This window comes from Hylobates moloch, unplaced genomic scaffold (genome assembly GCF_009828535.3).
Source record: "Hylobates moloch isolate HMO894 unplaced genomic scaffold, HMol_V3 SCAFFOLD_13, whole genome shotgun sequence".
NCBI lineage: Eukaryota > Metazoa > Chordata > Mammalia > Primates > Hylobatidae > Hylobates > Hylobates moloch.
In genome coordinates this window covers 34,325,166-34,338,792 of record NW_026652288.1, presented here as the reverse complement: position 1 = coordinate 34,338,792, position 13,627 = coordinate 34,325,166, and the positions used below count along the sequence as shown (strand labels likewise).

Below are 13,627 nucleotides of genomic sequence, written 5' to 3'. Positions count from 1 at the left end.
AATAAATGAGTGAATGAACAAATAAATCCATCATCTACTCCTGAGTCTACAGGTTCTTTCCCTGCACTGACAACTTCCACACATTCTGTCTCTGGCTCCACATGTGATCCCCAACTGCCTCCTGGATGCCACCCCTTGAATGTCCCAAAGTCACATCAAACCTGGACATCCCAATTGAAACACATCACCTCCCCAAGCTGCTCCCTCTGGGGTCTACCATGTTGGTGACAGCTGCAATACTCCCTCAGTCTCTCCCAGGCCAGAGACAGGTTCTGTCTCTTCTGCCTCCAGTCACTCTGTTTCCACAGCAACTGGGGTAACAAAATGAAATGTGATTTCCCTGGAGTCACTTGATCATAACAGAGCCCAGTGGAATCATCACCCACTAAGTAATAAAAACATGAATCCCTCCCTCTACACAAACACCTACATGTTGACAGAGCACTTGTGCAGACATTATGTCACCGAATTTTCACAACTCCGGGCTTGGATGTTATTATTCCCAATGGACACATGAGAAAACAGGTTAGAGAAATGAAACAATTTGCTTGAGGTCACCGAGTAAGAGGAAGAGCTGGGGGCTTGAATCTAGATCTCAAGACTAAAACCGTCAGCAACCTGTATCTATCACAGTTTAAAAGACTGAGGTCAGGTGCGGTGGCACATGCCTGTAATCCCAACATTTTGGGAGGCCAAGGTGGGTGGATCACTTAAATTAGCATTTGGTGATCATTTGCCTTGAACTCCTGAGGTCAGGAGTTCAAGACCAGCCTAGCTGGCCAGGCGCGGTGGCTCACACTTGTAATCCCAGCACTTTGGGAGGCCGAGGCGGGCGGATCACAAGGTCAGGAGATCGAGACTACGGTGAAACCCCGTCTCTACTAAAAATACAAAAAAAAAATTAGCTGGGTGTGGTGGCGGGCGCCTGTAGTCCCAGCTACTCGGAGAGGCTGAGGCAGGAGAATGGCGTGAACCCGGGAGGCGGAGCTTGCAGTGAGCCAAGATTGCGCCACTGCACTCCAGCCTGGGCAACAGAGCGAGACTCCATCTCAAAAAAAAAAAAAAAAAAAAAAAGACTAGCCTAGCCAACATGGTGAAACTCGGTCTCTACTATAAATACAAAAATTAGCCAGGCATGTAAATTCCAACTACTCAGAAGGCTGAGGCATGAGAATCACTTGAACCTGGGAAGTGGAGGCCATTAGTTGACGGCACTAAACATTGACATCAATTGGGATGGACTAGATGATGTTACAGTAACAAAGGAGTCCCTAATCTCAGTGGTTTAAAACAACTAAGTTGTATTAACTTACACTGTAATAATGCTGTGTAACAAATAATCCTAAAACTGAGACTTTTTTTTTTTTTTTGAGACAGTCTCACTCTGTCTCCCAGGCTGGAGTGCAATGAAACCATCACAGTTCACTGCAGCTTCAACCTTATGGGCTCAATCGATCCTCCCCGCTCAGCCTCCCTAGTAGCTGGGACTACAGGCATGCGCCACCATGCCCAGCTATTTTTTTGTATTTTTTCATAGAGATAGGGTTTCCCCATGTTACCCAGGCTGGTCTCAAACTCCTGGGTTCAAGCGATCTACCCACCTCGACCTCCCAACATGAAAACTGAGATTTATACCAACAAGCATTCTTATAAGAGTTTGTGGGATGGCTGCTTTGGCTGCAGTTTGGGAGGATTCGGGTCTCTTCCATGAGATTCCACAGTTTTCTGGGATTAGCAGTAACCTGGCAAATGTTCTCATGGGAACACAAAAGCCAAGTGCATTTAAGGCCCTTGCTGAAGTTAGATGTGCTGAAATTCCATTAAGTAAATCATATGGTCAAACCCATCAATGGAGCAGGGAAATATACTCCCCCTCCAGTGGGAGGGAGAGGAGTGGATATTTGCTGAATGACTGCCCATTCACAAAAGGTTAATTTTTCCTTCACCCTAGCACTATCCACAGAGTGTTCTGCTCCTTATAGTCATAAAGCAGCCCCCAGGCCAGGAACAATGGTTCACACCTGTCATCCCAGCACTTTGGGAGGCTGAAGCAGGAGGACCGCTTGAGCCCAGGAGTTTGAGACCAGCCTGGCAACATGGTGGAAACCCCATCTCTAAAAAAATACAAAAAAAACTAGCCAGGCATGGTGGAGAACACCTGCAGTCCCAGCTGCTCAGGAGGCTGAGGTGGGAGGATCGCTTGAGCCCAGGAGGTAGAGGCTGCAGTGAGCCAAGCCAAGATCATGCCACTGCACTACAGCCTGGGAACAGAGTGAGACTCTGTCTCAATAAATAAAAGATTGACTGTCAGGCAAATTGTATAACTTCTTTGGGCCTCAGTTTCCTCATCTGTAAAAGTGGGGATAACAGAGCCTGCCTCTTGGGGTTTTTTATGAGGACTCAATGAGCTAATCCATGTGAGTGAGGTGTGTAGAGCAGTGACTGGCAGGTAACGGTGAATAATGTTAGCTCTCATTATTATTATTTTATTTTTTATATTTTGGGGGTCTCACTTTGGTGCCCAGGCTGGAGTGCAGTAGCACAATCTCAGCTCACTGCAGCCTGCATCTCCTGGGCTCAGGCAATTCTCTCACCTCAGACTTCCCAGTAGCTGGGATTGCAGGTGCACACCACAATGCTCAGCTAATTTATAAAATTTTGGTAGAGATGACATCTCACTATATTGCCCAGGCTGGTCTCAAACTCCTGGGCTCATGCGATCCTCCAGCTTTGGCCTCCCAAAGTGATGGGATTACAGGTGTGAACCATCATACCTGGCCTATTATTCTTTAAAAAAAAAAAATTATTTATTTTAATAAAAATAGAGACAGGGTCTTGATATGTTGCCCAGGCTGGTCTGGAACTCCTGAGCTCAAGCAATCCTCCCATCTCAGCCTCTGAAAGTGCTGGGTTTACAGGCATGAGCCACGGCATCCGGCCAGTTTCCCCTTCTTTAAAGTGGAGTTGATTGGCTTAGATGATCTTCCTGGACACCTTCCAGCCCTGAGCCCACTGCAGGGTACATGGCAATGATTCATTTTGTTCCAGCTGAGGAAACTGGAACCCAGAAAGTAGATGCCACCTGCCCAGGACCACACACTGATTCCTGTGGTCATCCTGGACTTAATCCTTGGGTCTCCTTTCCTCTCTGCTGAGGGGCACAGGGATTATGCTACCCATTTTCCAAGTAAGGAAGCTGAGGCCCAGCAAAGAAAGTGACTCAACCCATTGCCAGTTGGCTCAGGAGCAGAATCTGGAACCCCGGACTCCAGACTCCTAGTGAGGAGGAGGTGGGGTGGCAGGATCACCTGTAGGACCACAGAGATGGTCTTCTCGCCTGCCTTGGCTGCCCGCCATTTTCGGTAAGTGTCTGCCTTGAGAAGATTTTCTGCACAGTGGGTCTGGAAACAACAGTGGGAGAGGAGAATTAGGGCACAGAGATGACAGCTAGGCCTCTAGCTCTCAGATATTCCTTTGAGTCCTCCCAAGGCCTCTACGATCCCCCAGATTTAAACTCTCCAGTTAATCCCCCCACACTCTGCCTGGAGTTTCCCCTACAACAGTTTCCCGTGGAAGTTCACCTATGGGCTCTCCAAGAAAGCTTCCCTATTCCTCCTTTTCTCTCCGGAAGTTCCCTAGACGCCGGAACGTCCCTAATTCAACATCTCTCCACAATTCACTTTTAGCCTCCTGGAAATCCCCCCATGACTCTCCTTAGACTTCCAAGAGAACCCCAAAAGTTCTTTTAAGAGCTATCCTCATTAATTCCCTCACGTCTTCCAACCTCCCCCATGCAGGTCCCTCACCGAGTCCTGGCTGCTGCAGGACACGACATGGCGGAGGCGGATCTCCGGCATGTCAACGTCGTGGGCTTCGCCTGGCCAGAAGGATGAGGTAGGGTATGGGGTCCGAGGGGCGGGGAAGGTGGGAGGGGGTGGGGTGCGCCCTGCGCGGGCTGAAGTGCGCAAGCGCGCGAGGCTCGGGCCTTTCAAACCCCGGCGCGCCGGCGCCGGCGTCGACACTGCGCAAGCCCAGTCGCGCCTCTCCAGAGCGGGAAGAGCGCTGCGTTCCTTAGCAACGAGCATTTCCTCCAGCCCCGCCTCCCTCCGCCACACACAAACCCGCTCTAGCCTCGCCTCCCAATGACGTCAGAACCCTGCTTTCTGGGAGCCTAGCAACAGAAGCGACCTCCGGGATTGGTGTCCAGAAGAAATTCGCCATTCTCATTGGACGATGGAGTCACCGCCCACACTGAAGCGAGAAAGCAAATCTTTTTGCTGTATTATTATTATTTTTTTTTAATTTTTTGTTGAGACAGGGTCTTGTTCTCTCACCCAGGATGGAGTGCAGCGGCAGGATCTCGGCTTTCTGCAACCTCTGTCTCCTGGGGCCAAGGGATCCTCCCACTTCAGCCTCCTAAGTAGCTGGGATTACACGCACGCGCCACCACATTCGGCTAATTTTTGTATTTTTTGTGGAGACACGGGGTGAGGGAGCGGCGGGTCTTGCAATGTTGCCCAGACTGGTCTCGAACTCCTGAGCTCAAGCGATCCACCTGCCTTGGCCTCTCAAAGTGCTGGAACTACAGGCGTGAGCGACCGCGCTGGGCTAGGACAGCAGATCTCAGTGAATTTTCCTAGTTTCGTAGGGAACCTGGATTCTACGCAACAGGATCTCCTCAAATGGCTCAGGCGGCTGCACTCCTCTCTCTGTCCCCCTGCCACACACACACACACACACACACACATATACATACACACACACGAGCGCGCGCGCGAAAAAAATTATCAGATCTCTCTCAGCCTTATGCCTGAGGCCAAAAGAGAAGGGTTCAGCGTCCTAAATATAACACAAAGCATGTGCCCAACCCCCCCCCCCCCCCCCCCACACACACCCCTATCCTGGAGTTCTTCTACAAAAGCCTCAGTTTCCCAATATGTGGACTGTGGGCATCTGTCTTTTACTATGCCCGCCTATGACTGCTGACAGACATCCCTCTGTTCATTCGGTCCCTTGGAGACCCAAGGCTGCAGCCCTGGGTGGGGTCGCAGCTGGAGACAGCCCAAACACGCAAGGAGTGTGAGCCAAGCACATGAAGAGAAGGGAAGGGAGACGAGGCACCCCCGCACCCGCAGGACCAGCCTGGACATGCTGGGTGCTCCAAGGTGGGGCCCTACCCACACTGGGTGCTTCCTTGGGAGGAGAGGGGAAGAGAGAGAAGGAGAGGGAATCCCAGTTCTTGCAGCCACTGGGAATCAAGAGGCCCAACTCCGTCTTGGTCTTCAAGCAAACAAACAAACAGCAATGGGCCTTGGGAAGGTGAGAAAACAGGGTAGTGACTTTCTGGGTTCTAATGGAAGAGAGGGATGGAAGCCCAGACTCCTGGGGTCTCCATGGAGGTGGGGGGCTGGGCACAAGATGCCCAGGACACTTTTGGATTCTGGTTCGGCCTTCCCAACCCAGAGGCCACAGAGGACTGCCCTGGGTTCTGACCTCAGCTATTTCTCCCCGTAGGGTGAATGTGGGTCCAGACCCGCCCCTCCTCAGCTTCCTATAAAAGCTGGGGATGAGGTACTGCTGATACACACACCATGAGGTCCTCCAGGAGACCAGGGACCTTTCTGCTGGCCTTTGTGCTGCTCTGCACCCTCCTGGGTCTTGGTAAGTGACAAGGGACCTGGACTGTCTCTGGGACCTCAGGAAGAGAGAGGTCCCAGAGAGAGAGAGAGAGATAGAGATAGATAGAGAGAGAGCCTTCAGCAAGTCCTCAAGGTGAACGGGGAGGCATTCTGGAAATTCAGATTCATGGAAGAGGCCAAGGGTAAAGGAAGAGAAAGCCTGGGGGTCCCAGAGAAGAAAAGCTCCTGTGATTGGATCCCTGAGAGAGGGGCTTGGTGGGCTCTGAATCCTCCATCCTCCAGGAAGGATCCCAAATACATCTCAATTCTAGGAAATCAGATGAGAGCATGGCTGGAAAGGGAAGTCTTTAAAAATATAATTTTTTTTTAAAAAAGAGGGAGAAGGCCAGGTGCGGCGGCTCATGGCTGTAACCCCAGCACTTTAAGAGGCCGAGGCGGGTGGATCACTTGAGGTCAGGAGTTCAAGACCAGCCTGGCCAACATGGTGAAACCCCATCTTTACTAAAAATACAAAGAAAGTTAGCTGAGCTTGGTGGTGGGCGCCTGTAATCCTAGCTACTTGGGAGGCTGAGGTGAGAGGATTGCTTGAACCCGGGAGGCAAAGGTTGCAGTGAGCCAAGATTGCGCCACTGCATACCCCAGCCTGGGTGACAGAGCAAAACTCCATCTCAAAAAAAAAAAATACATTAATATAATATGATATATTTTTTTAAAAGAGCAAGAGAGATTTCCTTTCTCCTTAGACTACAAAGTTCAGGCCCCAGCCCCCTGCTCCCCTGCACACAGGAGTCCAGGCAAGACTCACTTTCCCCAGGGCCCAGGTATCTGGGCCCCTAGTTGTCCCCTTTCTCAGGACCAAGAAGTTCAAGTCCTTGCCCTCCTGGTCCTCACTCTCCCTCCTTGACCTGGGATGCAGACCCCAGCCTCAGGGCCCCCTGCCCGAGCTCCCGGTACCTACATGGTACCTTCAAGGAGGAGAATCCCACATTCAAGAACCAGCTGGACCTGAAGTTTCACAGAAGTCCATGGAAACCTCCACCATGACCCCTCCCTGCCCCTGAGCTTTCTCAGAGGACCCTGGCATCCAAAATCTCCAGCCATGTAATTAGGCAAACAGGCTTCATGGTGGAGTCGCTTCCCGCCCCTGGAAGCAGCTTGGCTGGCATCACCACTGCTTCTTCATCCGACTCTGGATAGTTCCTTGGGCAGCGGTCAGCATCCTGCCCATGAAAAACCAGGGAGCTGCTGGTCTCTCCTCTCTCAGGACACAAAAGTCCTAAGTCAAAGTCGTGGTTCGAAGACCACACCACCCATGACTACAGCCTCGCCCTCTGTCTACACTGCAGGGTGCCCACTACACTGCGAAATATGTACGGCGGCGGGGAGCAGGTGCCATGGCCAAATGAAGACCTGCAGCAGTGACAAGGACACATGTGTGCTCCTGGTGGGGAAGGCTACTTCAAGTAAGAGGATGTGGCCTGGGACCTGATGGGGAGGTGGGGTGTACCTTCAGGGTGGAAGAGACTACCACGCTGAGGGGGGATCATCACGGTTCTCAAGATGGGGGAGCGTGGGAAGAAATCAGTGGAGAGCAGGAAAGAGGGAAAGACCATCATGAGATGGAGGGAAGAGAAATAAACGGTGTGATAGAAATCATTATTGTCACAGAATTCTGAAAATGAGACTGTCCTAAAGAGAAGGAAAATGTGGGAGGGGTGAGAGTTAATAGACTTTCTTAGGCAGAAGAGGGGTAAGGAAAGACACTGTGGAGGGGGGCAGAGAAATAGTGAGAAGGGAAGAATCTAACCGGCAGGAGGTGGAAATGGTGGGGAGTGGATAGAGAAGGAAGAGGCTGGGCTGGGGTGGGAAAGTGTAAGTGTAATCAGGGAAGAGGTCATTCCTGACGGAGGAGAGATGACGTTGGAGTGTTGAAGTAGTGGGAGAGACAGAAAAGGGACCACCCCAAACAGGAGAGGGACGATAACCTTGAAGTATGGAGCAAATCATTTTTTTTCTTTTTTTTTTTTTTTTTTTTTTGAGACGGAGTCTTGCTCTGTTGCCCAGGCTGGAGTGCAGTGGCGCGATCTCGGCTCACTGCAAGCTCCGCCTCCCGGGTTCACGCCATTCTCCTGCCTCAGCCTCCCGAGTAGCTGGGACTACAGGCGCCCGCCACCACGCCCGGCTAATTTTTTGTATTTTTAGTAGAGACGGGGTTTCACCGTGTTAGCCAGGATAGTCTCGATCTCCTGACCTCGTGATCTGCCCGCCTCAGCCTCCCAAAGTGCTGGGATTACAGGCTTGAGCCACCGCGCCCGGCCTATTTTTTTTCTTTTTTGTGACGGAGTCTTGCTCTGTCACCCAGGATGGAGTGCAATGGCGCGATCTCTACTCACTGCAACCTCCGCTTCCCGGGTTCAAGCGATTCTCCTGCCTCAGCCTCCCGAGTAGCTGGAATTACAGGTGCGTGCCACCACGCCTGGCTAATTTTTGTGTTTTTTAGTAAAGATGGGGTTTCGCCGTGTTGGCCAGGCTGGTCTTGAACTCCTGACCTCAAGTGATCCTCCCGCCTCGGCCTCCCAAAGTGCTGGGATTACAGGCATGAGCCACCGTGCCTGGCTGAGCAAATCATCTTAAAGAGGAGAAGCAGAGACAGGGAGGGGGAGATGTGGATGAGTAAAATGAAAGGGAGGCCGGGCACAGTGGTTCACGCCTGTAATCCCAGCACTTTGGGAGGTTGAGGTGGGAGGATCGTTTGAGCCCAGGAGTTTGAGACCAGCCTGGACAACAAAAAGAGATCCCATCTCTACAGGAAAAAAAAAAAAAAAAAATTAGTTGCGCATGGTGGCACATGCCTGTAGTCCCAGCCACTTGGGAGGCTGAGGCAGGAGGATCACTTGAGCTTGAGAGATCGAGGCTGCAGTGAGCTAAGTGCACACCACTGCACTCCAGCCTGGGCGACAGAAGGAAACCTGTCTCAGAAAATAAAATGGAAGAGAGAAGATGGGCATGAGTTAAATGAAAGAGACCACCCCAGACCTGAAAAAGGATGGAGGAGAAAGGGAGCAATGGAAGAGACCAATGGGGGACAGGGATGTTTATACAAAGCTGAAAGAGACTTTCAGTCACAGGAGGAGAGATGATGAGAACTGGTGAGGGAATGAAGGCGACTTTGGGTGCAGGGAGAAACCACTGGTGGGGAGGGGCTGTGAAAGGAAAGTGAGATAGAAGATCACCCAGCCAGCGTTGGTGGGTTAGGGAAGGACCTGAAAGGCTTGAAGAGAACCCCCATCCCCACATAGAAGAGGAAACGCACCCTGGGGAAGGGAGGAGAGGGAGCTGGGCCACCCCTCGATGGGCTGAAGGGGGAACCTGTGAATTGGGTAGGAAGAGACCACCACATGGTGGGGAGGGGGAAGGCCTGGGAGACTGGAAGAACCCACCTTAAACAAGACCTGAAAATAGCCAAGAGGGGCAGCAAGAGACCCTCGTTGGGAGGTCTGAGGAGTGACCATGGCAGGATCTGAGAGGAGGATGCCTGTTGCTGGGACCGGGGTTCATTGGAAGAGACTACGGGGTGGGGGGGTGTTGGCGGGGAGTTGTGAAGGCTGGAAGAGACCATTTCACGAAGGCATGGGGGTGGCCATAGGCGGGCTGAAATAGAGTAGTCCTGGCAGGACAGGGAGAGAGGGGTAGCCGTGGGTGGGGTGGGGTGGGGTGGAAGGGACCACATCCAGCAGGCTGAGGTTGACAATGGGGAGCTGGAAGAGACCACCAAACGCCGACTAGGGGCTATGGCAGCGGGAGGGAGGGCTACCTAAGAAAGCACTCCAGGCCATGCACCAGACAGATTAGGCGGCATGGCTCTAGGGGGCTTGAAAGAGACTGCCCTGGCCGGGCGGGCGCAGTGGCTCCCGCCTGTAATCCCAGCACTTTGGAAGGCCGAGGCGGGCGGATCACCTGAGGTCAGGAGTTGGAGACCAGCCTAGCCAACATGGTGAAACCCCGTCTCTACTAAAAATACAAAAAAATAGCCGGGCATGGTGGCGGTCGCCTGTGATCGCAGCTATTCCGGAGGTGGAGGTTGCAGTGAGCCGAGATCGCGCCATTGCACTCCAGCCTGGGCAACTCCGTCTAAAAAAAAAAAATAAGAAAAGAAAGAAAGAAAAAAAAGAAAGAGACCAGGAAGCTGTGGGGTTGGGGAGGCCTAGGGTTAGGCAAGACCGTGAGGCAGGGGTTGAGGCCAGGGAGTGGTCAGCCAGCACCGTCCCTGCCTGTCCCCATCCCACAGAGGGCAAGGAGTTGGTGCACACCTACAAGGGCTGCATCAGGTCCCGGGACTGCTACTCTGGCGTTATATCCACCACCATGGGCCCCAAGGACCACATGGTAACCAGCTCCTTCTGCTGCCAGAGCGACGGCTGCAACAGTGCCTTTTTGTCTGGTAAGAAGCCCGTGGTGTGTGGTGTGTGCTCTGGCTCTCCACTGACCCTTGCTTTAGCCACTTGCTGGCTCTGAGCCTGTTTCCTTACCTGTGAAATGCAGTCTACTAGCAACCCTGGTGTTTCCCGGGGTTGTTGGGAGGCTGGGGGGAACGGCTTAAGCATCCCTATTCACCTTACACTTCATCCTCATCCTCAGTTCCCTTGACCAATCATACTGAGAATGGCCTGATGTGCCCCGCCTGCACTGAGAACTTCAGGGACAAATGCGTGGGGCCCATGACCCACTGTACTGGCAAGGAAAACCACTGCGTCTCCTTATCTGGACACGTGCAGGCTGGTGAGTGGTGCCTGGATCTCTGGAAAAGGAAACAGAACTAGAGGCCCAAACTTCTAGATTCCATGGGAGGAGAGGGTTCCAGAGAAGTGGGTGAGGATGTGTTCTGGGACTATGAGGAAGAAGGGGCTGAGGTCCCTGATTCCAGTCTGAAATCTCCCTTTCAGGTATCTTCAAACCCAGATTTGCTATGCGGGGCTGTGCTACAGAGAGTATGTGCTTCACCAAGCCTGGTGCTGAAGTGCCCACAGGCACCCATGTCCTCTTCCTCCATCATATAGAGTGCACTCTCTCCCCCTGGAAAGCGATCTGAACAGAGGAAGATATATGTAGTGTGAAGTCCCCATTTGTCCTCAGCCTGTAACTGCCTGTGTGCCTATAAAGAAGTTAATAGAGCAAGCCTGAGTCCTTGTGGTGTGATGTATCTTGAGGAGATAGAATGCAGGAAATAGGGGGTCTCAATCCTCATTTCAAATCCCCTCCTTTTGAGGAAGAGAGGGAAGGCCCTGCCTTCTTCCTTTCTTTCTTTTCTTTTTTTCAGACAGGGTCTCACTCTGTCACCCAGGCTGGAGTGCAGTGGTGCATTCAAGGCTCACTGCAGCCTCAACCTCCCGGGCTCAGGTGATTCTCCCACCTCAGCCTCCCCAGTAGCTGGGACTACAGGCATGCACCACCATGCTCGGTGATTCTCCCACCTCGGCCTCCCTAGTAGCTGGGACTACAAGCGTGTACCACCACGATTGGCTAATTTTTTTGTTTTTTTGTAGCAGCAGGGTTTCACTACATTGCCCAGGCTGGTCTTGAACTCCTGGGCTCAAGCGATCCTTGGCCTCCCAAAGTGCTGGGATGACAGGTGTGAGCCACCATGCCTGGTGGCCCTGCCTTTTATGAAGGGATTACTCTTTGCCAGGTCCCTGTGCTGTGTTTTCCATGCTATACCTCATTTCATGATCATAACAACTCTGTGAGGTTGATATTATTATCCCCACTCTACAGATGAACAAACTGAGGCATAGATTGTGGGTGTCATTTGCCTTGGGTCAAACAACTAGGGAGGGTCAGAACCTTGATTTGAACCCAAGTCTGGTATACTTCAGAGTCCATGATCATCTCTCTCACTTAACTGCTTCCTCTTTTTGCCTCAGTGTTCGTGTCTGCAAAATGTAGATATTAATAGTTATAACCTCATAAGGTTGTTGTAAGAGTCAAATGAAAGACAACTTAAAAAGCACTTAGTGCAATGCCTAGCACCTTTAAGACCATGTGGATTCTAAAGACAATGTATGCCTGAGTAAACAGTAATCATCATAATAGCTGCCACTTACTGAGTGGCCATTAGCTGACAGGTGCTAAACATTGACATCAATTGGGAAACTAGATGATGTTACAGTAACAAAACAAGTCCCTGATCTCAGTGGTTTAAAACAACAAAGCTATATTAACTAACACTGTAATAATGCTGTGTAACAAATCATCCTAAAACTGAGACTTTTTTTTTTTTCCTTTTTGAGACAGAGTCTTACTCTGTCTCCCAGGCTGGAGTGCAGTGAAACCATCACAGTTCACTGCAGCCTCAACCTCATGGGCTGAATCGATCCTCCCCACTCAGCCTCCCTAGTAGCTGGGACTACAGGCATGCGCCACCACACCCAGCTATTTCCTGTATTTTTTTTTTTGTAGAGACAGCGTTTCCCCATGTTATCCAGGCTGGTCTCAAACTCCTGGGTTCAAGTGACCCACCCACCTTGGACTCCCAACATGAAAACTGAGACTTATACCAACAAGCATTTTTTTTTTTTTTGAGACAGTCTTGCTCTGTCGCCCAGGCTGGAGTGCGGTGGCGCAATCTCGGCTCACTGCAAGCTCCGCCTCCCGGGTTCTCGCCATTCTCCTGCCTCAGCCTCCCAAGTAGCTGGGACTACAGGCGCCTGCCACCACGCCCGGCTAATTTCTTGTATTTTTAGTAGAGACGGGGTTTCACCATGTTAGCCAAGATGGTCTCGATCTCCTGACCTCGTGATCGGCCCACCTCAGCCTCCCAAAGTGCTGGGATTACAAGCTACAAGCCCGCCACCAGCCCGGTAATTTTTTTTTTTTTAAGACGGTTCTCCTGTGTCCTAGACTGTATCCTGGCCATCACTGCAACTCGGATTACAAGCGTGAGCCACCGCGCCCGGCCAACAAGCATTCTTATAAGAGTTTGTGGGATGGCTGCTTTGGCTGCAGTTTGGGAGGATTCAGGTCTCTTCCATGAGATTCCACAATTTTCTGGGATCAACAGCTCCCTGGCAAATGTTCTCATGGCACATCACAGGAACACAAAAGCCAAGTGTATTTAAGGCCCTTGCTAAGGTTAGGTCTGCTAAAATTCTATTAAGTAAATCATATGGTCAAACCCATCAGTGGAGCAGGGAAATATATTCCCCCTCCAGTGGAAGGGAGAGGTGGATATTTGCTGAATGACTGCCCATTCACAAAAGGTTAACTTTTCCTTCACCCTAGCACTATCCAGAGGGTGTTTTGCTCATCATAGTCATAAATCAGCCACCGGCAGGGCACAATGGCTCACGCCTGTCATCCCAGCACTTTGGGAGGCCGAGGCAGGAGGACCGCTTGAGCCCAGGAATTTGAGACCAGTCCGGGCAACATGGCGAAACCCCATCTCTATGAAAATACAAAAAAAAAAAAAAAAAAAATTTGCCAGGCGTGGTGGTGCACGCCTATAGTCCCAGCTACCTGGGAGGCTGAGGCGGGAGGATTGCTTGAGTCTGGGAGGCAGAGGCTGCAGTGAGCTGAGATCTTGCCACTGCATTCCAGCCTGGGTGACAGAGTGAGACCCTGCCTTAAATAAATAAAATAAAGCATCCACCGACTTGAATGTGGCCAATTTCTGTGTCACAGGAAGTCTACCACGGGCAATCACATGCTGTGACCCAGAAGTGACTTAATACGAGTCACTGGATGGAGCTAGTCACATGGCCCACCCAGCCACATGGGCACCAGGAAGTGAGATCCTGCCCCAAGGTCAGAAGGCAGAGAACTGCACTTTTCATTAATAGCACAAATGACCACCATGACCCCTTAGAAGCTGTTTTTCATTTTATTTTCACAACTCTATGTGATAGGCACTATTATTCACATCCCTGTTTTCAAGAGACATCAGAGGCTCAGAAGGCTGTCACATTGGCGGTCACACAGCTAAAAAGTGGCAG

At 51.3% G+C, this 13,627-nt stretch overlaps 2 protein-coding genes across 3 annotated transcripts in view; one reads left to right on the top strand and one right to left on the bottom strand.

Moving 5' to 3' along the window:
• The window catches only part of XRCC1 (X-ray repair cross complementing 1), a 29,385-nt gene extending 29,122 nt beyond the window's left edge, over window positions 1–263 (bottom strand). The window contains exon 1 of one of the 2 annotated variants that reach the window (XM_058426408.1): window positions 162–263. In XM_058426408.1, the coding sequence (XP_058282391.1) occupies window positions 162–185 (24 nt within the window). In that variant the 5' untranslated portion in view covers window positions 186–263. The remainder of the gene's footprint in view (window positions 1–161) is intronic. The other variant, XM_058426405.1, reaches the window with a different exon arrangement.
• A 5,251-nt stretch (window positions 264–5,514) lies between these two features.
• On the top strand, window positions 5,515–10,814 carry PINLYP (phospholipase A2 inhibitor and LY6/PLAUR domain containing). The gene is made up of 5 exons (XM_032172721.2): window positions 5,515–5,661; window positions 6,986–7,102; window positions 9,928–10,080; window positions 10,278–10,418; window positions 10,583–10,814. Exons 1-5 carry the CDS (start codon window positions 5,592–5,594, stop codon window positions 10,726–10,728), a joined length of 627 nt encoding a protein of 208 aa, XP_032028612.1. The 5' UTR covers window positions 5,515–5,591; the 3' UTR covers window positions 10,729–10,814.
• The last annotated feature ends 2,813 nt before the right edge of the window (window positions 10,815–13,627 follow it).